The 25,153-nt window shown below is 29.1% G+C and overlaps 2 protein-coding genes across 4 annotated transcripts in view; both read left to right on the top strand.

Moving 5' to 3' along the window:
* Positions 1-3,204, top strand: part of LOC129963517 (uncharacterized) — a 78,755-nt gene extending 75,551 nt beyond the window's left edge. For all 3 annotated transcript variants that reach the window (XM_056077946.1, XM_056077945.1, XM_056077947.1), the window contains exon 8: positions 2,727-3,204. In XM_056077946.1, the coding sequence (XP_055933921.1) occupies positions 2,727-2,876 (150 nt within the window). In that variant the 3' untranslated portion in view covers positions 2,877-3,204. The remainder of the gene's footprint in view (positions 1-2,726) is intronic.
* A 5,616-nt stretch (positions 3,205-8,820) lies between these two features.
* Positions 8,821-23,686, top strand: LOC129963902 (uncharacterized). Its single transcript, XM_056078489.1, has 6 exons — positions 8,821-8,973; positions 9,596-9,757; positions 15,916-16,074; positions 17,754-17,885; positions 20,031-20,139; positions 23,427-23,686. Exons 2-6 carry the CDS (start codon positions 9,664-9,666, stop codon positions 23,536-23,538), a joined length of 606 nt encoding a protein of 201 aa, XP_055934464.1. The 5' UTR covers positions 8,821-8,973; positions 9,596-9,663; the 3' UTR covers positions 23,539-23,686.
* The last annotated feature ends 1,467 nt before the right edge of the window (positions 23,687-25,153 follow it).

Genomic DNA, 25,153 nt, shown 5'->3' with positions numbered 1-25,153 from the left:
ATATTCAACTTTCCCGCGCTGAAAGTTGAAAACGCCCACGTTTGGTCAAATTAATTCGTCATCATATAAAATAAACTGAATGATCTCAGCGCCATCTATTAAGGTGAAAGGAAAACCAAAGAGAATAAACTAAAAAACAAATCTTTAGTTGTAAAAATATTAGAATATAAGTTATAAAATAGAGAATCCTCTCTTATTAAAACCTATATTGCAATAGTTTTTAGAAAAATCATTAAAAGTTGTTTTTAATAATTTATTGCTTCAACATAAGAAGTTTGTTGCTTCAGTTCTTGAAGTTTAAGAACTATGATAAGGAATTTCCACAAATAATTAATTTGTGAAAAAAAAGTTAATAGCATATGCAGCTGATTCATATTGAATGGTATAATCTCAATTTCATTAAACTTTATCTGATTTTCACTTACATTTAAAATTTCTTTTTTCCCACTAAACAATCCCTTTTTTTTTCAGCATTTTATTTCTTAAAAATCTTTTTATTGCATCTCGGAATAATTACTTGTCAATCATTATTGAATCTTTGTTCTAAAGAAAAGCTTTGACTTCAGTGTCTTTATATGTCCACGTTCTTTGAATGTTTTTGTGCATCTAAATCACTGTCTTCCAACTCATCTAAAAGTTTATCCATACTCTCACTAAGCTTCTAATCCGAAACATTATTTGAGAAATCGTAATCAACTTCACCATTTATTCAGTTATTTATTAATTCTTCTATTTCATTTTCACCCAAATACTTATTTTGAGTTCTTGTAAAATATATAAGAGAAAAAAAACTGCATAGAAGATTATAAAAAAATATCTTAGATTAAAAAAAAAAAAAAAAAACGTAGTCTCGGAACCCATAAATTCAGATTTCTCTCCAAAAAAGTTTTTTTAAATATTAGATGCAAAAATAAAGTATTTTAATTCAGATTTCAGTCAGATATGTCAATAAATCTAGATTACTTCTTATTTTCTAAAACCCAAATTGTTCACTGCTTTCAGAATTTAAATAAACTTTATGTCAAATGGCAAAATATATAAAGATTTGCCGACAGCAAATATTTTACTGTCAAATAACCAATATAATTATAAATATAGAATCAAATATTTACTTTTCAAGCAGAAACTTATATTTCAGCATTGCAGAAACGAAATACGTATGATATTCTTAAACCTAATAAACAACAAAAAAGACCGTGCAATCACAAGTTGAAAATATCTAGGTATATGCATTGCTTATAAGTATCCAGTTGCCATTCATATGTTATAAATTAATTAAAGAACGTTTACATTATGTATCTTATTGGCATCAAATGGCATGAACAAACATCAATGCTTCAATTTTATAATATTTTAGAAAACAAATATAGGGCATGTTGCTTAGAGGCAATATACGGCATTTAATGGTTAAAGCATATACACAATTTTTTTATGGATTATTTTTTTAAAAAAAACTGTACAGGGATAAAAATTATCATGTCATTGAAAATCATTTTTCTTGCAATTTAATTTGCTGCTTTCAGAACATTGTATAAACAATTAAATAAGAAGCTTTAAACCGGCGTCCTGGCCTAGGGGTAGAGTATCTTTCCCGTGATCTGGGTGTCCTGGGTTCGAGTCCTGGTTCAGGCATGGTTGCTGTTTACCCTGTTCTTTATCTGTGAGGTGTGTGAAAAAGCCCTTCTGTAAAGAGGGACTGCAAGAGTGTGTGTGAGTGTCATCTTCATATGAGCTAGAAATCAAACTTCTGCCTTCTAATCCTCAGGGTCCTTTACCCTCAGAAACTACTGCACAAACTCAACTTAAATCACTCACTTTGTCAACGGATTTGTCAATGACAAGTGCCTTAAGTAATAAAAACAACAACAGAAGTTTTAAATATATAATTCTTACATTATCAAACAATTAATTCGGTTCTAAACAATACAAAAAATGATGCCTAATAAAAATGAATTTTTTATTAAATAGAGCAAATATTACTTTTAATGCAACGAAATCAAAAGACGTCACAATTAAAAAAATTTTCAACAACAAAACCTCAAAACGGAGGCTGCAATTTTATACACCGGATGAAACCATAGTCATTAAGAAAAATAGGCATATATGCAGAATTTCTTTTGAAAATCTGTTCCGTTATAGTATTACTTATAATCTTGTCTTGACTTAATTATTAATTCTTAAACTGAAATAAAATAAGAAATGTTGCTTTTTTTATTTAAAACAGCTGATGATAAATGAACTAAAGAATTTTCTAAACGTTTGATTTAAACCAAACATTTAATAAATTAATTTGATATGCTTGTTAGAAATAAAAGGAAATCTATAACATAAATTATTTTTTAAAAAAATCAGTTCACAATAATTCATATCAAATTTAGAAATTAGATAAGCTGGCTCCAGAACAAATCCTCCAGAAGAATAAAAATGCTGTCTTCTCATTTATGAACTATTTAGATGATACAGCATCCCTCTTTATTAGTTTCATTGCTTACTTAATATTTTTACGTCAAATTCCTTTCTCTATAATGTTTAAAAAATTTTATAAATGTCTTTTGTATATTATTTTAACTACATGAAATATGTGACCTCTTTATTAGTTTCATTACTTACTTAATATTGTTACATCAAATTCCTTTCTCCATTATGTTCAAAACTTTTATAAGCTTCTTTTGTATATTGTTTTAACTACATGAAATATGTGACTAAATTTACATTTTTGTTTTCAGGTAACATCTCCACCAAATTTCAAAGATGCACTCAAAAACTGCATGTCAGCCAAACGTTTAATGAGACAAGTTTCGGCCCCAGCAGGACAATTACTTCCCCAACCTGTAGTAGAAACTCCCAAAGGTGAAAAACCGTTTCATGAAGCATGATTCAATCCCACCACACGTTTAAAAGACATTAGTTTACAGGGCTGGACCCAAAATTTCGAAACGAACATTCAAGAATTATTTAAAATAACTGTGTAAAGAATACCTTTTCGGATATAAAGGCACTCACATGTGATTTGATCAATTTTATTTGAAATCCCATTCAGGTGATACACTTGCAATGGTTCGCAACTAAGACACTAATTTTTCATTTCATTCCATTTCATATACATATCATGAATTTTGAAGTCATTTTCTTTCAAGTAATTATTTCATGTTCATTTTATTCAATGTATTCATTCATAAATGGAATAAAGAAACATAATTCAAATTGTGATTTTAGTTTGATTTCTTCTGGAACTATATTGTTTTTTGGAAATTTTCCAAAACCCGGGGCGTAGAGTGAAAGAGTCCAACAGGTTCAATGATGGATAAAGACATTTCATTCTACACGGAAGTACAAATTTACAGTAACAAAACACAGTATACAAAAAAATAGCACTTGCAAAATCAGCAGCACAGTAGCAGCAAATAGGTAATAACAACCATAACAGCACAAAGAGAACTCGTTCAACAACTCACTTGCGCTCAACTCAATTCAGTTTTTCATAATTTCTGTAAGAAGGTAAAGAATCTTCTAAAATAATTGACATAATTAAAGTCCTAATACAGCTATCACCATGATTTTTATAGTTTTTGGAATCTTCAATTTTGTCACCACCCGAGAATTACTAACACGATATCTACTCAGCATCCGTTATCTACAAAAGTCTACCTTACCATGAAAGTGATTGCGCAGGGAAGCAATATTACAGATTCATAACTATATATAGAATTTGCATACTGGACTAAGTACAAACAATACAAGACTAACAATTTTAAACTATAAATAGTGGCACCATACTAATACCCCCACATTATTATGATACAATCATAGAAAATAAAAGATGCATTGATATATTGCTACAAATAAAGCTTATTATTCAATTTTAATTGATTTGAGTCTCAAATAGGATGTTATAGTCAATTTAAAAGAATTATCTTTTTAGTATACTCATTATTTTTCTGTGACAGTAATTCAAAAATTTATTGTTTTAATAAACTACAATTTAAACTGTGTCCACTAGTTTTAAATACACAACAATAAAAAGCTCTAAAATGTAAATATTTCTCATATTTCTGCTTTCTTTATATGAAGTATGCAACGCAAAAACATAATTTAAAAAGAAAATCAATTTTGACGTTGATGAATCTGATTTTTTACATCCCTAACTCCGAAAAAACATTTCTTTTTTGGAATTCTATCTGCACATGAAATGAAAAATGCAATACTATAGAGGGATAAAACTTGATATGCGACATTCACCTCAAAATTTTAGATTTTTATTAAATTTTGCATAAAATATGATTATGGGAGGTATAACTGACTATCCCTTCATGTGTATGTGTAATATCAAGAAAAATAGCAATAATTATTGTTGTTTAAACTCTAGCAAATTATATGTTAAATGATTCTTAATTCAAATAAGTAGATTCACAAAGTGCTGCTTAATAACAAATCTAATCTTTTTCTATAAAAATTAATACAAAATTAATTCACCAAACGCAGAAGAATTAAAATTTTTAATATCACTTCAAACAATTTTCAATTGTCCATTTTCTAAAGATTTTAGCAACTGAAACAAACTGGAGCAGCATTCTCAATGTTCCATCTAGCCTGATAGCACATCCATTTAGTATTGGGTTTTCAATAATGGCTTGATCTAAATGTGCCTATTCATTAGGTTTTACAAGCCTTTGTGGAAAGGGAACATCTTTAGATTCCCCCCCCCCCATTTTTTTCAAACAGTTTGGCAAGCAGTGGAGTATTAAATAGCCCTGCAAAAAAACTGAAAATTCAAATCATTATCTAATATTTAAATTGAATATTATGATTAATAAATTATTAAAAAATACATAGTTTAAAGAGAAGTTATTGAAACTTTAATAATACAAAAAAAGATGTTATAAAATGCGTAATTAAAATTTTAAAATTAAATAATATTCATATGCAGAGGTATTTTTAAAATTATCAGGATAAATGTCTGTTAAATTTTTCTTGGGTATTTTACTTTTCCAGAAAGTTAACAATATGATTTAAATTCACGCTCTTGCATATATTGTAATTTAGGATGGCATGGATGTAATTTTGCATATAAAACTAAACCAAATTGCCATTAGCAGCAATATGTTAATCGATGTTATATAGAAGAAAATGCATGCATCTTTATTTTTTTAAAGAATTCCTTCAAAACAATAATGACATGAAATTGCCACACGTCGTCTTGGGATTTATTTCTAGAATCAAGTATGATTTCTCAATTTTCAAAACTGATTTTATCTTAAAATATTAAATTAAATTTTAAAAAAATAAGTCAAATTTTGATGTCTCAGCTCACGTTTTGACCAATGGTTCCTAAAATAATCATCATGAAGAATTGCTTATATTCCATTTCATTGATTTCATTTCATTTTCATTGAAAAAAGAGCAAATACTTTTTTCAATGAAATTAGAGTGATTACTACGCAGTGTTTCAATTTTATAAATTGTAAGTGATCCTAATCAGTGCATGAAATCATTCAAGGTTTTTGTATTCTGCTCTTATTAAAGAAAAATTAAATACTCTTTTTTTTATAAAACAAATCCTTATTTATTAATTTAAATGTTTATTTCTTAATTAGTTATATGTATCAAATGTATTTCAGATATAAATCTAAGATTACTGATTTACGAAGCATCTAAATTATCAAGAAAAACTAAATAACTTGTGAAAAGTTATTAATAATAAAAATTGCCATGATTAAAACTATGCGAAATTAATTATTATGTGATGGTTTTTCAGACGATTTAATAATACAAACTAAACATATCTCCATAATTATTCAATATTTTCTTGCAAAAAAATTCAATTTTATTTAAGTTATATAATTAAAATTGCATATCATCTGCTCTAAAAATATTATGTAATTAAAGAGTTTTTTTTTTTTTTTTCATCTTTCTGGCACTTTTTGTTTTTTCTTAATACACTTTGCATCTTCGACCTCGTATTGCTATACCAAAAATGCTTTTTTATATGTATACTATCTACCCTTAAAATTTATCCCTTGAATTCAAGGACACCCTGTATATCCTTATGACTGAGTGTCGTGTTTTGTGTGTTTTTACATCAAAAATTTTGAGGGGTTATTATTTTTTCTATCGCATTTTAAACGAAGGACAATGTAATCAATTTTTTCAGATATTAAAGAATCCATTACTTCAAAATACCCAGTTACCAAGTTTTTGAACTCCTGGGATAAAATACCAAAAAAATGCGAAATATCATTAACAATCTTAGCATCTTAAGAATATTTAGCTGATATACGCGGCTTTGCACGGGGTATATCAGCTGAGGTATCACGGGATATTTGCATAATTGAATGTGCAATTATTTACTGAACATTACGAAACTGCATAAAATTTAACGCTCGCAGTATAAACCAGAATATAAATAACACTGCACATGCGTAAAAATTGATTTTAATTTTCCACGCTTTTAAAGGCAATGGAAATTAAATCATAAATCTGTAATTTTTTTTATTTTTTAAATTTAATTTATAGTTACATCAGAATAAATTCTTAAAGATCGATTAATTAATAATGTTTAATTTTACATACCTAAAACACTAAAAAAATATTTTCCTTTGAAACAATAGGCGATACACTCTTTAAATCCTGCCTCATTGGCCGGGGAAAAACACAGAGCAGTCTCTAAAATTCCTTCGAATAGTTTATATATATAGGGAAAAATAGTTTAACACATTGTGCATGCGCGAATACTTTTCCACGTCATCAGAGGCAAGGGAAAAGAATCATTAGCCTTTCTCCATCGGCGTAATAAAAGAAGTAAAAAGAAGTGCGTGGCAGAGGCGCAAACTGTAAAGGCATGAAAAATCGTGTTTAATTAATAAAAAATAATTATTCGATTAATTATCACCAAACTTTCTAGGATACGTCTGTGTGACTCATATCTGTATATAAAATTTGAATAATATGGGGTCCAGGAGTTTCTAAGTCCATAAAGGACACGCACAAATGAACAATACTTTTTATATATGTAGATAAATAAAGCTTGGTGTAATCTGAAAATCACCAAGTAAACCCTGGGGTCATAAAAATTAACAAGTGCCATTAAATTATTTATTTATTTATTACAAATGCCCAGAAGATTGGCTATGACGCCATTAGATCTCTAGCCTTCTAATATTTCTGAACCTTACAGTTTAAAAATACAAGTGCAGAGCACGAGCCAAGATGAGTAGCATCAAAAACGTGATGTTTTCCACCACATTAAATTATAAACAGAGGAAATAAATTGTAACAATAAAGATATACCCATGGAAATATTAGGACGAAAAATCTAAAGCATAGAATAACAAAAGAAAAAAGCTATTGAGGCTGATTTGGAAAAGCAGACAGATTACATATTGAGCAAAATGAACGACGATGAGAGATTAATGTCAGAAATTGGAACATATGATAACATGAACTGAAAATCAATGCATATGTTGTCAGAGGGTGATAAAGGAGATATATTAAAATTGATAAATAAACTGCAGTCTCATATCAACTATCCAAGAATTGCAATAGTTAGAAGCACTCTGTCTTTTCAAAAGAATAACTCTTTGCTTATATTTTGATATATCTAGAATTTTATACAAGTCCATTTTTCAAGATTGAAAAATACAAAACTAGAAAAATCTCAGGGATTAAGTTTGGAATAAGAGAGTACTCGCATCAAGTATTCGCCTTCAAAAATGTTAATTCCATTTATACGTTCCTTTACTTATTAAAAACAAAGACTGGTAGACATTTAAAATACCATAACGGAATTGAAAATGTAGTTCGTTTCAGTATCCCGAGACTACCAGTTTTCGACTATTCTACCTCGCTAAGGGGTGAGAGTCGGAAGGATGAACATTATTCGGAATTCTTCATTATTCTTTGACCTCGATTTCTGTCTCAATATATAATTTTTCATTTAGTTTGTTTTCCAAATATATTTGAGTATCCTGTCATTTTTGACTTTACTATTTTAACTCAAACTTGCTTATTGATTGCGCATATGGTTAATTCAGTGCCAAAAAAACTTTCAGGAGTGGTACGAAGAATATTTTACATAATATCATTGACCGAGATTATCTACCGTTGTTAATTCCAAAATATCATTAAAAAATTCAATAACAAATAAAAAAAAAAGAAGTATTTTAACATAAAAAAAATGAATTAGCAAATTTTAGGAAAATAAATCCTTTATTTATTAATCAAAACTTTAATAGATAAAAATTGTTTAAAAGTATTTTATTGTGAATTAGCGTCCTTTTCCAACAATGTCACATTTTTTTTTTTTTTTCAATTTTTACGCTTTTTTATTTCGTGTATAATCCAAGTTACGCTATCATTAAATATCAACATCTGATTCTTCCATCTTCTTTCTCCTTCTTTTTGACTAAATAAACGTATCCTTACGTATGCGCAAATGCGCTAGGGAGAGGGGGCTAGAATCTGAGAAGGAACAGTAAATATACTCAACAAAAACAAACCAATTTTGTTAAAATAGTAAAAACACAAAGTCCTTATGATTAATTTTATTTGCTCCAATAAATATGCATATTTACTTCTCATAATAAAAATTAGTTGCCCCTACAAAATTTCAACATTTTGCTCAATAATAAGACTAACTATATTTGACCATGGAAATACTAGTTAATAAATCAAATTTAAAAAACATATACCATTAATACCGCAAATTACTGTCTTTACACAATAACTAAATTGTACAGCACCGACAACGGAAACTAAACATCTTCCGTCGGATCCTTCCTTAACTTTCATGCAAAACGTGTAATTTCTCAGTAACGTCGCTTTTGAAATTCACGCAAAACGAATTCGGTGCCACTCTGACAACTAAAATACACTTCCAGCCCAAGTTATTTTTGTTTTCTAGCTCAAAAAAAAGTTTGAAAATCGAATACTTTTTTAGAATGTGGATATTTCAATCATTGTGATTTTTAAAGTCTTGTGAGTGAATATGCTTTATTTATGTTTACATAATTGTGCTCTTTTCAAATTTATTATACTCGCCTGAAGATTGGCAAAAAATAGTATTCTGTTCAACTAAAATTATTTTTTAATTTTATGCTATTTTTTTGTACATTTTTGCTTATCAATATGAAAATTAAATCAATTCCAAAAAAAAAAAATGTCCTGTTAAGCAACCATTTAAAGAAGTATTCAAGTATCTTTCTTTCCATGTGCCTAATAGAGAATGGATTTCTTAATTGTTTTTCAGATTACTTCCATCTTAATTTTCAATAAAAGATTAGGCTGCAAACGGAATGTTTTTCTCTGCTAATACTGCTGACGACTGCAATACTTCCTTTAGACTTCGTATATCAGAAAGTAAAAATAAATAATGGAAAGTTGAATTAAATCTTTCTTAACCTTCATACTTTCTAACATCTGTTTTTTTCCTCAAAGATCGATATTTTGTTATATTTATTTAAGTTTAAGCCGACGTTAAATAATTAAAACCATTTCTTTCCTTAAATATACTACCTTATTGAATACTCATATCTCTGTTTTCTGTAGAGCACTGATTTTTTCATAATTGCATGCTTATAATAATTATTATCTCTTGCAGATTTCTGAAATCATGTTCCATACTAGAAACATCAAATTTTGTTTAAGAAATTCCAAAATAACGTGAGAATGCTCCGCTTAAGGAATGCAACGATATATTGCACAATCTTTGCCCTATTATGCATAGATCTTGTTCGTTCGTATGACTTTCCCTTCCTCCGAGGTAAGAAATTGTTTTTTCGTTTCAAATTACTAACGAATATTATATTTATTTAATTTTTAAATGAAAAATACGTATTTTTCTTTCAAAAATCAGGAACTATTTTTAGAAAGAGTTAAATATAAACTGATTGAGGAAAATAAATCTTTGCAGTCATATACGTAGTGTCCAATCAAATTATAATCCTATCGTTAACTTCTAAACAATTAGAGATAAATATATGCATATTTCCAATTGGAAAATTGCTTTAAATGATTTAAGAATTATATTTTGTATTATTTCTGTGAGTAAATGCATTGTTGAAAAAATTACGAAATCTTAATTTTTATATAGTCTGTTAGTCTTAGTTACTAGTTAATAACATATTTTTGGTTTAAAAATATTTTAAAGAAATACATTCCACTTTTATACAATAAAAACTGATAAGCTATGAAGTATTAAATTTCATTATTTTAGACAAATCAAAGACTTCTTCGAGAAGATAAGAGTTCCTTAATTGAATTACCTTCTTTGAAGCAGTTGAAATTGTTTAAAATCGGTTAAAAGAGTGATATGTATATGCATATCTTTAATGGTTTAGAATTCATCTCACTGGGCCACAAATGGAAAGGATATTTCCTGTATAATAATCCTGTATAATAATTTATTTTAAACCATATGGTTATATGTCTACAATATGTTTATTTGTCCAAGTTAAGCGATTGTGTTTTTCCAAATTTTTAAAAATTAAAACCAGAAATATAACTTTACATCATCATTTAAAATTATCTCTGGTATTGACGTTCTTTTAATTTAACCCTTTAGAGGGCCATTTTTTCTAGTCATATTATGTTAAAATATTTTTAGGCTTGAAATTAGAATAAGAAAAGGGATTCATTTAGCTTATTAGATAAATTTAATTTGATTCATGAATTAATTTGGTTAATTAATAATTAAGTGACAAACCAAGACACATCATTTTGTGTGAGATAAAGAACTGAATCATCTAAGTTTCTGTCTTTCTAAAAAAATTTGTCAGAACTTATGCCAACCTACATAATTTCATACAAAGATTGATAAATTTGGTGGGAAGCATACTTCCCACGGCCTTAGAAAGGGTTAATACATTTATCCATCATGTAAAAGTATTACATTTTTGTAGCAAAATATTAGAAGATATTCATCTATAACTCAATTTTACCTGAATTTTCCATTTTTAATTATAAAATGATGGCATTCTGTATTTTTCTGTTCTTTTAAGCCTAATAATAGGCTTACTGGTTGAAATGAGAAAAGAACAACGAGCAGATAATATGGGAATCAGTTTTATTTTTTACGTATAATTGAAAAAAAAAATCGTAAATATTATTTTGAAGACACAGTTTTGCTGTTTTTATATCAATCTGTCCTCTGTTTGAAAATATTCTGAAATACAATATAAAATGCTACAATAAAATATAAATTTTCATAAAGACATTATATATTATTACCTATTATAAGAGTTAAAATTATGAGGAGCAAGTGTGAAAGTTTCTTGTTTAAAGAATAAAATCAAAAGTAATATCATCCACAGCTGGCATCGAATCATTTTATGATATTCAAACTTTAACAACAACATTAAACAGATGCGAATATCAGAAATCTCTTTAATTAGTTCCCTCTTTTTTTCTATTTTTGTATCTTTCTTTTAACGTAGACATAAAAGAAACAAATTCTTTTTTAACTTTTGCTTGTTATGATTTCACTTGGAATTGATACGAATGAATGGCCATTACGGTTTATCACGTAAAACTTCTTTTTAAAATTCTCCCAATGACTGAATTACACCTAAACCCTTACACCAAGATTCATTCGAAAACTAATGAAACGGACTGATGGCAGATTTAACAGATTGTAGCTTAAAAGGTGTTTTCAGTATTTAGTATTAAAAATTTTGACCACATTTCGATTTTGAATATCGCTAAGCGTTCGACACTTGAAGTTCAGCTCTAAATCTAGGTATCCTAATGAAAACGGCTTACTCTTATAAGATTTTCCATACTCTTTCAAAAAATGCGCTTACTTTTCGTATAGGATATCAAAAACGTTTCAAATTTGGGTTCCTGCGTATTGTAGCATATTCATTTTATCAGCCATCATTTTTAAATTATAGGAGATAGGCGAGGTTTTCACTTTCTCATATACGTAGTATAGAGAAAGTATAATTATCGTCAAAAAATTAGAACTCGCGATTTTGACGAATCTCCCCCTGAGTTCGAAAAATATTTTTAGAAAATGTCCGTCTGTTTGTCTGTGGCAAAGATAACTTAAAAACGTTTTAAGCTAGACGGTTGAAATTTGGTATACGATCTTTATACCAATTTTGCAGATTTCTGTCAAATTTTGAGTTAAATCTGTTCAAAATAAGTTCGTCTGTCCAGCTAATCTAAAATGAATTAATATGATAATTACAAAACTAAAGAGCTAATAGAGCAAATCCAACTACGGACTGATTGTCTGTCGGTCTGTACTTTCAAAAACATGTAAATTAACTCTAATTCAAAAACGCATATATTTAAATATATCAAATTTGGTATGGAATTTTTTGACTACAAATGGAGTATTAGTCATTTTTTTTTTTTTTTTGTTTCTATCGGTTGAGAAAAACGTGTCTAAAACACAAATTATTAAAAAACAAACCGTAATTTTTTATCAGGAAATCCTAAAGCGATAAAATTCATTCACTCCAAAGGAAGTCCTTTATTTTCTTGCGATACTTCCTTATTCATGGAATAACATCACATGTCGTTCTTGATTTTTTTCGGTGATTACAAAAGATAAACACAATTTCAAACGACAAAAGCAATTAAAACGTTTTTATGATAAATAGATTCATAACTGAAAGCAACCCGCATAGACGTTCAGCTTACAAGTGCATAGAAATAGGACTTTAATATGCAGCAATGGCAAAGATTACCCTGTAGCCAAAATCAACACAGATTACTGCCCTGAAAATCTTGCATATTTAGAAATACAAATAGGAGTTAAAAAGTATGTTTATCTAATAGGAGCAAATAACACTACTTAACAAAACACTTATCTAAATTATCTTTGTCTCTATATAATCTTATTTAGATTATCTCTATTTCTGAAAAACTATACTCCTTTTTTCAATCTCGTAAAACACAGGGTGGTTATAATTAAAGTTCCACTTTGAAATGGTCATAAAAGGAAAATTACTCGACCAAATGTTATCAAACTTTGTTAACAGTTTAAAGGAGGACTTGGGAATTTCTTTTCCACCACAAAAAAGTTTAAAAACTCACCATCGGGGAGAAATGGCGCTGTATGCAATATTGTTAAACAAAATAAGCATGAAGATATCGGTTTAAAATGTGTTTCATTGTTTCTGAAACGAAACTGTTTGTGGGGTTATATAAAACCGCAATGTCTTGTAATTGGCTTACGGCAGGAAGAAGCAAATGTTTTATGCAGATGCGCTTTATACGTCATTTGGCTTTCCAGATAAAAGTGAGCCTGTTTGTCAGAGCACTCATTGTTACGAATTGACAATGTCTCGAACCATGCAAGATCATTCTTTTCTAGTTAAATGTTATTATGAATGCGATAGCATTGATTAGCGTGCTTTGCAAAGGTATAGTTTAGGAAGAGAGGAATATCCCAAGGATATGCGAAGAGCTATTGTTGAGAATGCAGTAATGCGATTTAGCTTGCTGTCAGAAAATGATGGATGCCACATTGAACATACTTTGTAACACATTTCAGAAACGATTAAACACATTTTAAAACAGTCTTCATGCCCTATTTTGTTTAACAACATTACACACCCTGCCCCTGGTGATGAGTTTTTAAACTTTTTTTGTGTGTGTGTGTCTGCGTAAAAGAAATTCCCATGACTTCCTTTAAGTTTGATAACATTTGGTCCAGTAGTTTTCCTTTTATGACCATTTCAAAGTGGAACATTAATTATAACCACTCTGTATATTCCAAAATTCGGATTCCACAATTCGTCTTTTCATTAATTCAAGGAGCATTTATTTATCTATTATCGTTTAAATACCGCTTTCATTATATATAAATACATCATTAAATATAAAACATTATCTATTATCATTTATGGCCTTATTATAGTTTATTGAGTAAATACGAAGATAGGTTTATTTTTATTTATTATCATTACGTGAAATCATGATGTTGTTTTCGAAATGTAGTTTATGATGTAGGAAAAAACTGCATAGATATAAATATTGACAAATTAAAAAATAATAAAAACTTCTACGCCTATTTCCTCATTTAGAAAATGATAAAGTAATACACGTGGACTAAAATTTAATAACATCAAGAAAAGTAGTTAAATAAAATAAATAAAAGAGCAGAAATATTTACTGGTTTAATGTAACAGCTGCAGGAATTTCCAGAAGCTTTCGTTCTTTAAGCTGTATTATTTTTTTAATGTATCTTTGAAGCTAGATTGTGTTTCTTTTTGTTTTATATTTATTTTACTTTTTAAGATAAACCAGATACAAACTGCTTTCACAAATTGTATTTTCTTTGTGGCAATATAAAGACAACGGGTCATAAAATTTATCAAGTTAAAAAGAGCAAAAACGAAGATGAGAAACTATACGGAAATGTAAATGTACGGTCGCTTTTTTATTTATCTTCGGGCTCTTGGCCCTAAGATAAGTAAAAGAGCGAGAAGCTAAATGAAAATCTAAAGCAAAGGGAGGAAAAAACGAAAAATATTTGAATTTGCTGAGACTGTTTTTGAAAAAAGAAGTCAACGAGAGAAAGTACTAGAATAATAATAATAATGATAAAAAAAATAGAAACAGATACTAAGTTGGATTAAGTTAAATATAAGTTTGAATTGGGTATACAACTAGAGTAGGAGATGAAAAAAAAATTACAGAAACCTTTATAATTTCAAAAGATGTACTTTTGGATTCTGAATCAGAAATTTCAACTTCTACATCTTATTGAATTAATGAGGAAATTTCTATAGAAAGGTTATGGGATAAAACTCAATCTAAGTATTCTCAGAATATTTCATATGGTTGGATTCATCAATGCATTTCATGGTTTGAAAATCCAACTCTTGTTGATCAAAATTTATATCGCAAAATAAAATTGTTCTCACATGATGGCTTGAAATTTGCGACAACAGATTTCATTTTTTTAAAATAATACACATGGTATCTTTACAAAGAAATTTCATGTATTTCATCTGCATAAATTCAGTTTCATTTCGAATTCAAAGAAAGAAAAAATGACAAAATAAATTTTAAAAACTTAAAAGGCATAAAATTAAAGGAATTATAATAGATTTTAAATATTTTAAATTCTATTTTATCAGCTATATCATCATTTTCGGAACAAAACAAAAATAATGGTTGACGAAATAGCTACTATAAGTATTTAACTAATTTTTACCCATAGTTTTTGTTGGTTTGTTTTCACAATTAAAAATATGCTGTGTTTTCGTTTTTTATTTTATAGATATTATTTTTCTAATGAAAATGAATAGAAATTTAGCAGTTCAGTAAAGTCCATCTCCGAAATAGCTCTTTGATTTATCCCTCTCTTTCTTTTAATGAAAGAAAGAAATTGAATTAAACTACAAAAAAGAAAGAAGAAATCGCGACATAGTTAAGAATTTAATTCCTTTTTTAAATGTATCAGACCAAAAAGGAAATTAATTTAATGTATTTTTGTTGCTTTAATATAGCGTTCCTTAAACAAAGACAATCAGTCGTACAAATACATCAACTTATTACATAGAAATGTGCATATCAGTGCAAAAACATTGATAGCCATAATTTTTTTCTATTATAGAGATGACATTTTAAAAGAACAAAAACACATTAAATAATTTTTTTTTCTTCCCTAATTTAGACATTTTTGGCTGTATACCCACAATCTATATTATCCACTAAAATATTCAGTTTAAATGTTTGTTTTAATACTTAAAATTAAAATTTAATTTACAATCTGGAAGAATAATTGAAAGATAAAGACAAAATGTTTTATTCATTTAACTACTTTATAAATTTTTAAATGGAAATCCACCATTCATTTTTTTTAAAGGAAACGTCTCCTTTGAAGTAATTATTTTTCTTACTTCACTAATGACTTAACATTGTAATTGTTTTGGATTTTGATGTATGCCTATTCTTTGCTAGCCGGTGAAAGAAATGACGGAACTTGCGAATTGCCCAGCGACTGCAAGACAGACAAGGCCGTCTGCAAGTATGGTATCTGTGAATGCCCCCTTAGCGATATCCAGTTAACAGTCAAAGATAGGAACACGGGAAGGAGTTTTGCCGCTTGTTCAGAAATGAGTAAGTATATAATAAATACATACAATTTGCTATATATGCCTTCTATAGATCACCAAGCCTTTTATAATCTAAAATTAAAACACTTTCTTGTAGTTAAATATTGCTGTGTAACTAAGTGCGTATTAGTTAGTATCATTTATTTACAATAAATCCTATCAGAAATTATATTATTATAATTAACTAATTATGGGTTATTATTAAGGATTATAATTAACTAATCATAATGCTTGGATCAACTAATTTATCAAAGGATTATAATTAAATATAACTCTTGTTCAAAACAATGAAATCGGGCCCCAACCACGTCAAAAAGCAATTAAAAAATCACTTCCAAGGCAGTTAACCTCTGATTTGATATTTTTATAATATTGTGATGAAATCATCGCTTATTGGTTGAATCAAAGTCTTCTCAAATCTACGACATGCTTGCCTATTCTAATTCTCACCAAAAGAAGAGCGTGAAAAAAGGAAAACTGATTTTTATCGCCTCTCCGACGAAGCGCGCGTCATTCCGTTGAAAAACGAAAGAGCTCTGCATTCAGTTAGTTCCCTCAGTAGGACCATAGGAACGAGTCTCTGTCTCTCTGCCGGGAAAGACGTTTTAGAGATTTAGCAAAAAGCGAGAAATTCTTTTTGCTTTTTTAAAGAAGAAAATAATTTGATCTGCAAGGAGATAAGCATTATAAAAAATTAGATCAAGAGAAATATATAAACTTTTTAAATATTTTGTCGTGGTTTCTGTCGTAGGAGCAGATATCTTTTGTGTGTGTATGTCCGCGCGTGCGCACGCGCGTGTGTATGTATGGTAATTTGCAGCCAGTGGTCCTGCGAGTTGCATTTCTCTCAAAACTACTGGTTACTTCGGGTGAGATATGTGGAATTTCAATTGTTCTCGCTAGAGAAAGATCATCTAAAGGTCATGTAGAAATCGTTTTTAGATTCCGTAAAGCGATTTTCACTTAAGTGAAAAATATTTTATGTTTTGGACGAAGTAATTTAATGTGATGCAAGTAAATAAAATGACTTTTGGGAAAGTTTGAAATTCATATTCTGGTCCTGCGAAGGACCAGACTCAAAACATCTGCAGTCTCCATTGGAAATGTTTTCTTTGAACTGTGCATTTTGTAAATAAGCCAATAGTCAAGATCTAAATTATTCTTAAAGTTCTTCTTATTTATATGAATAGATGTTAAACACTATTTAATACAATTTGAATCAATAAATGTTCTGATGAATTACGAATATTATATTTTTATACAGACTTCCAATCTTGAGTCATATTTAAAAAAGTTCTTGAAACACAAATATTTCAAATGAAAAATCTGCGACTAAAACTACATGAGTTGTGAAAATTTGAGTACATCTATTATATAAAAACACTCGATTTTAGGCTTCTTCATCGACCATTTTTAAATCAACGCTGGGTGTTTACGTTCGCGACAAGGATACTAAGATCCGCATGCATCACATATTTTCCCTTTAACCTTAACCTTTTGAAAAGGTGAGGCTATAAAAAGGTATGAAATAAAGTAATATCGTATGGCTCAGATTCTTCTGTACTTTTTCAAAAACGTATAAAATGGATAAAGTATTTTTTAATAAACCTTTTAAAATGATATTTAATAACCTTTTTTGGGGAAAAGATTTTAATTTTTTTTTCTAAATTTTATATCTTTTAGTTTACTCCCTGTACGACGGATGTAAATTCGATGAACAGTGCTCTATCCTGGTGGATCCTCTGTCCGTGTGCAAAACAGTGTGCGTTTGCGCACCTTCGGCTAAAGATCAAAAGGGCAAATGTATCTCTCTCAGTGAGTAAAGGCAATATCAAATTGATCCATTGGCAGTATCTGGCAATATTTATATCTGGGCAAACCTCAGATATGAATTATTACTTCCTATTACATAGATCCGATATTACTTTGTTTAAAGACAAAAGTGCATTTGGATAAAATGTTCGTTTTAACACCAAAATCTAATTTTGTGTAATGCAATTCTTAAACCAAATGCTCTTTGTCTTCGTAATTATTTTAAAAGTTATATGCTACGTAGAAATATATACAATGCATCTAAAAATTATAAAGACAGGCGATTTTTTCAAATAAATATTCAAAAAAAAATAATCACGAAATAATAAAAATAAATATTACAAAAAATAATAAACTTATAGCATCATAACATAAGTTTATTACAATAAAGAAATATGACATAAATTTTACAGAATTTGTGTAAAAAACAATAAAAATAAAAATAGGCTGTCATTAAAAATGTAAGGACTTTTTCAAAATTTTGTATTTAAATTCAAATGTTGTATCCATTGCTTTGAATTATCTTGGAACTCCTATCAAACATGGTTTGAACAAGAGTTTGGAAATAGTGCGGCTGTAAAGAGAACCAACTCTGCTCTACTTGTTGCTTTGATTCCTCAATAGTCGAAAACTGACAACCATGGGCATACACATCCCGTGCAAGTACTCCCCAAAGGTTTTCCATCAGTTTCAGGTCTGGGCTGATGACTGATCAGTCTACAACAGTCAAGCCAGCGTCCTGGCATAGGGGAAGCGCATCTTCCTCGTGATCTGGACGTCATGGGTTCGAGTCCCGGTTTGGACATGGTTGTTCTTCCTGTTCTATCTGTGAGATGTGTGAATGTGCCCTCCTGTAAAAAGGGGTTGTGCAAGCAAATGAGTGATGCGTGAGTAGTCAAGTCGTACTCTTGGCCCAAGTTGGCTCTACGATAAAAACAAGAGGCACTCTTCCTTAGGCTTAAATCGGCTGTCTTTGAACAGCGGGCTTGTCCGTGGCAAGTGCCATAAGAAAAAACAACAACAACAGTCACTCTACTCTTCTGCGTAAACCAATCTGTTGTGTAAGAAATGTGAATCGGCGCATCGTCCTGTTGGAATTTTCAGCTTTCCCCTGCTAAGATATTTCCAGTTGAAAGTGGATTGCTTTTGAGGAGATTTTGATAATTCTCAAAGCAGTGCCGACCATTAAGAAGAGCGATATCTGCTGAAACAGAAAGCTTCCCATGAATCCATTCCTTGCTGTCGACCAAAGAACTCGCGAAGTTCTCGTCATAGATCATGCCAATAGTACGCCCAGCCACCAGGACCACTTAAATTGATTTTTTTTCCGTCACTGAAGAAGACCTTTAACGATTTATCCGTCCAATGCATGCATATGAATTTGTTTGTCTCTTTGTGCCGGTGAACACCAGACCTTGAAATTGGAAATACTAAAGTCCTCGTAATTTCACGAACAGAAATTCTTTCGCTGGGATGTTTTGTTGGTCGACCTAAGCATTTTTTTGAAATCACATTTTAACCTTTTAATAAAATTTCATAAATTCCAGATCTGCTACGTTTTACTTTTTAGCCATATCAGAAACTTTAACATTTTAAGTTTTTAAGCACAAAATTTCAGCAAATATCAGCAGCAGAGAATTGAACGTTGCGAGGCCTTTTTCAACTATTCGAGAATTGAAGAGCTAGCAGTGATTTTTTTTATTTCGAAGTTTTTATGTCACATGCACAGATCGAAGAATATGCTTCTTTATCAAATAATATATATATATATATATATATATATATATATATATATATATATATATATATATATATATATATATATATATATATATATATATATATATATATATATATATATATTATTTGATAAAGTGGAAATAAAAGAGATTCTTTCCATCAGCCATATATTTTTTGGGTCAGCTTATTTTGAATTTTATTTTTTATAAAGCATCTATGATATAAGCATTGAAGAAGCATTTTGAAGATTATATATATATATATATAATCTTCAAAAATATCTGTGGAATGCTACAATGTTTTATTCCGTAAGCAATAATTTTCAACCTTGTTTGCGTTTCTTTTATTTATTTATTTTTTCAATTTGTAAAAAAAGTTCTCCGTTTAAAAATAGCTTTCTCTTTACAGGCGAACTCGATTCTAATCGACGCAAAAAAATATATAGAATCAGCTTCATAGTTATCCCATGGATCATCATCCTGATCGTTGCAGTATCTTTATGGACACTGAGAAAGCGGTAAGACTTCATCAAAAAAAAATTCTTTTGGCGCTTGTTTATTTTTACAACTTCTAACCCTGGGATTTATTTAGCGATTACGCCAAGATCTTAAAGCCCCATCATACAAAAGTGGCCAAGATTTCAACAAAATGATAGCATTCCCGGATTTACTTGGCAAGTACTTCAAGATAATGCTTTTATTTTACTATTTTCTGATTGCGCCAAAATTACGAAGTTCTATTACACACAAGACGCCAAGATTTAACCAAAATGGTTGTTGTCTCGGGTTTACTTACAACAGCTCATAAAAATAAACAACTACCATCCTTTTTTATATACCAATTTTATTCACAGTAACTTTTCAAAAAATCGTTTTTTTAAACCGAAGGTCTTATTTTCGAGCAATTAGGAGGGTGAGGGGAGATTTGTAGAAACACCTGTTCATGGTTTTTTATCTAGCAAGGAGAGGAGAAAAACTGGGGTAGTTATATTGGATCTTATCTAAAGTGATTAAAATAATAGAACTTTCAGAATTTACCAACACACACACACACACACAAACCGATAAAAAGTGTATAGTAAAATATTGGAGACTTTTGAGATTCTATTTACAATGAGAATTTTATAAAGATGGGGGTGGGTGATATATATATATATATATATTTAATTTTTGGAAGAAAAATGCTAAATTTTCGGGACGATTTATTAAAGAATTTACCTTTTCCATACTATACATCTGTCATTTCATCTGTTACTCCTTCGCTTAAGGTTAAAATTACATTCCACTTCGTTTAAAATTACGTTTCCAAGCAGTATCACAAACTAAAAGGAAGCTCTTTTTTACTCTGAAGGCTCAATTCAGTTTGCGTACGCATAAATTTCGAAGTGATTCATTATCATTTGAGTAAACATTTATTAATAAATGCTTTCTTTCTTCACAAATGTTTCTTTTTGGTCCATAAAACTTCTTTCGGGAAAAAAAATGTTCATCTCTGAAAAAAAAAAAAAAAAATTCTATATGCCGAAACGAAGCGAATTATATTTTCAGGTTTTAAAAAGTGGATAGCATTTAAAGGCTTTAAAAACCTATAGAGTGTTTCATCCTTATTTCTAATATTTATCTCAAATAAATATTCTTAGTAAATTAATTGCTGACCTATATTTGCTTATTTTCTTCTAGATGAAGAGTGGTAATATACTTTGTAGCGTATTTTTTTAGTTATTTATCTTTCATAGGACAGGATTGGAATTATCTAATATGCAACGAAGTCGCAAATAGATTTTCAAGTTGATTAAAATACCATTTTACTTCAAAATTTCCTTCTTCTTCAAGTTAAATGACGAGGTGTAAACTAAGAAAAGCGAAACATTTCAAAAACGCAAACATGGAAAAATTTACTGCATAGCAAAAATCTAAGGAAACAACAATAAAGAAAGAAAGAAAACCATACTGTAAACGCTATGGAAAAGCGAAAATAAGATGGATAGATGAAAAAAAGGTATCCTTAATCTTGGACATTTCGCTGATTTTCCCCAAATGTTTCATTTTCAGACAGTTATTTCGAGCACAAAACAGAAGAGTCGGGATTACGCGTTCTGACAGTCTGAAATTCCATGAACTTCAACCACAAATTAAACTTGCAGTTAGAAATATAGATTATTATCTGAATATTACAATGTGTCAAAGTTTTTCATTCCGAAGAAGTGCTTGCCTTGGTGCTTGTAAAATTTTACCTGCACGATTATTGTTAGTTTTTAAACCCTTCCTCAAATTTTTTTCTGCATCAAATTTCTAAAAATAGACATTAGTATTAAAACACTATTCTACATTCAGAAGAAAGTTTTGCATATGCAACTGGATAACTTGATAATAAATAGGATAGCTTAAATTCAACGTGAAACCAAAAATTCTGTAACTTTTATAAGTAATTTATTTCTACATGACATTTCATGAGCATGTTTACATATCAACCAGATACCTTTACAGTAAACGAATTATTAATAAACTATTTTTTATAAAAGGAGTATGTTACAGTCTTATCTTGGTTGATAAGTTTTTATAATAAATTTTTCCGAACACACCGCACTTCAAAGGCCTATTGTATCTGGAATAATGCAAGATGCATAGATATATTCATTTCCTCAAGATGTCGCTTCAGAAATGACAAACAAATTGCTACGTCAGAAACTTACTGAATCCACCTAGGATGGTCAAAGCGAAATTCAAATTTATTTGCTAAATATTTTTTAAGGAGATTCTAATATTTAGACCAAAACATTGTAACATTTAGATTTGATTCATCTACTTTTATTTTACTTTAAAACTTATTCTTTAAACTTATTCGTGGAATTCTTTAACAATTTTTATCCTTCATGATTTTAGGAAATAATTCAATTTTTATCATTATTTTTAAAAACCATGATGAGCACAGCATAGAAAACCGAATAGGAAGGCAGAAAGTAAGGAAAAAAAAAAAAAAAAAAAAAAAGAATTTTGACCTTAAGGAAGAAAGTGAAAAATTTTCAACTGCAACTCAGCAGGTTAAAATTACTAAGACGGAGTTCGAGTGAACAGGAAATTAATTTTAGAACGTAGATTAATTAAGAAACTATTATCTCTATACATATATATATATGTGTGTGTGTGTGCGTGTGTGTGTGTGTGTGTAATAATTTGCTGGAAAATTTACTTAAAAATATTTTTTAATTTATTAAAATTAAATAAAAAATATATGAAAATAAAACTGCATCAATAAAAAACTTAATTTTTGAATTTTAAAATTTTTTACGCAATAATATGCTCCAAAGTTACTGAGGTAAAATATTAAAATTTTAATTAAAAATCTACTTATAATTTTGAAACATCCTTATTTAGTAAGCAAATATTAATCAATATTTTACTACTTGCCACATTTGCAAGCACTAGGTCCAACTTTCTGCCTTTTAGAGCATATGGTATAATTTTTGTCATGCACATCGTAATTTACCGATAATATATCAATCTGTAAAATTTATTATTATTTTTAAAAAAATCAAATATTAACGTTTTACATTCTTATTAACTTCTACGGAATCGCCTCTTGGCACTTTAAAGCTAGATAAAATTATCTATATATTTAATCTCTTTCATGATGTATTTATTCATTTATTTGTGAGTTATGTTTTATATTAATGAGCTAAAAACCTGAGTCGTAAAAAAATTTAAGTATGCAATAACTTAAGTCCAAAAACATATGAATTAATTTTTATATTAACTCAAAATCTGATTAAATACAATATCGAAAAATAATCATTTGTTTTTCTAGATGCTGCCACAAACAGAACCCTGACAACCAACAAATATCCATTATACAAAATGATGCCTTGTCAGAAAATCGGACATCAATAGAATTATTGAATATCAATAGGAGAGAATAAACCCTTGTTTTAAGATGGATGTTTTGGTCAACAAAGATCAAGTGAGTTGATAAGCCACTAATCAAATAATCAATTCTTAGGAAAATTTCTTCTCCAACAAATGAGAAAATAAAACATTCAAACATAGGAGTTTTTTTGTAAACTTGTTTGCTGATTGTCAAAGAATATTAATTATTAAAAAAAATTGAGATAATATTCTGCATATATTTGGAAAAAAGAAGAGTTCAGTAATATAAAAAAATCGTACATCTTCTGTTTGATAACACATAATCTAATTATTAAGAAAAACAAAGTTGCTTGGTATAATAGTGCTCCTTGCTTTTCAAGTAGATATCGTACTTAGTATTAAAAAAATAATCTTTACAGATAATTAGATAGATAACACTAAGAAAGATAGGTTTTTAGAAAATAGAGATGAACATTATGGAATAAAAGCAATCATAAAATGTGTATAATAAGTTGAAAAGAAAAAAATGGATTTTTGAGTAGCGAACTCTAATAGAACTGAAAAGTTGCATTTTTGCATGATAAAGAAGAAGGGGGGGGGGAACAAACTCTTAAATCTTCAGTTTGTTTAAAAATTGGAGGGATAATGAGAAAGCAGACAAAAAAAACATTCCAATTTAGGCTAAAATGATATAGAATAAGGATTTTGTTTTTTAATAGCATCAAAATTCTTCATTTTAATTGCCTGGCGAAGAAAAAATTAAAGTTAAAAGCCATGCGTAACATTTTGAGTTTACACAAAATTCCTTAAATTTTAAAATTTCAATGGATTTTGAAATTTTTAATATTTTACAAACAGATGCACTCTGGTAGTTCAAAAAACAAAAATCAATCGTTTTGGATGCTTTGATAATATGAGTGATTTTATGCATTCAATTTTGATAAAATACATAATTCAGTTGATTTTTTCCAATCTCAAAATTTTTTATGAAATGACCCAGAACTCACGCCAAACAAGTAGCTGAAATTTAAGCATCATTTACACTCTATCCCACCAATTAGGGTAAAGCCACACAAAGCTACTCTGCCATGCCTAATTAAAGGCATTTGGATTAAATTTCAATGATCGGAACTCACGACAACATTGACGGGAACAATGGTTGAGTCCTAAGGGCTATCACTGGCTACAGTACTACCCTTCCCATGGGCAGCACATCCCATCATAGAAAAGAGGTAGCCGAACCCCACCATTTCTGCACCCATTCGGGTGGCAAGAACCGACCACCATGCCAGAGAGTTTCTCATCCTCATATTAGGTGACTCTAGGGGAAGCCACCAATTAGGGTATGTTAAACTATGTTGCTTTAGTCTAAGATGCTGTCTCACATCGATTTTTTTAAATCAAATTTTGGTACTGTAAATCCTGAAGACAATGTAAATCTAATTGAACCATCTCTGTTTCACACATTTTTTAGACTTTGTGAGTAGTATGAACCATCTTTCAACAATAAGAATATGGTATGAAAAAGCTGAAAAAGTTTAGCCCAGGTAGAGCTTATCTTGCATAATTGACAAAGTAGTTTTTTTTTTTAAATCAACTTGTTCCTTTTTTGAGAAGGTGACAACTAATATTTTATCCAAACTATCAGCATAATATAATGTATGGCAT

Source organism: Argiope bruennichi, chromosome 3, assembly GCF_947563725.1.
Source record: "Argiope bruennichi chromosome 3, qqArgBrue1.1, whole genome shotgun sequence".
Taxonomy (NCBI): Eukaryota; Metazoa; Arthropoda; class Arachnida; order Araneae; family Araneidae; genus Argiope; species Argiope bruennichi.
Note: the sequence above shows the minus strand (reverse complement) of the source record. Positions and strands in the feature narration are given on the sequence as shown.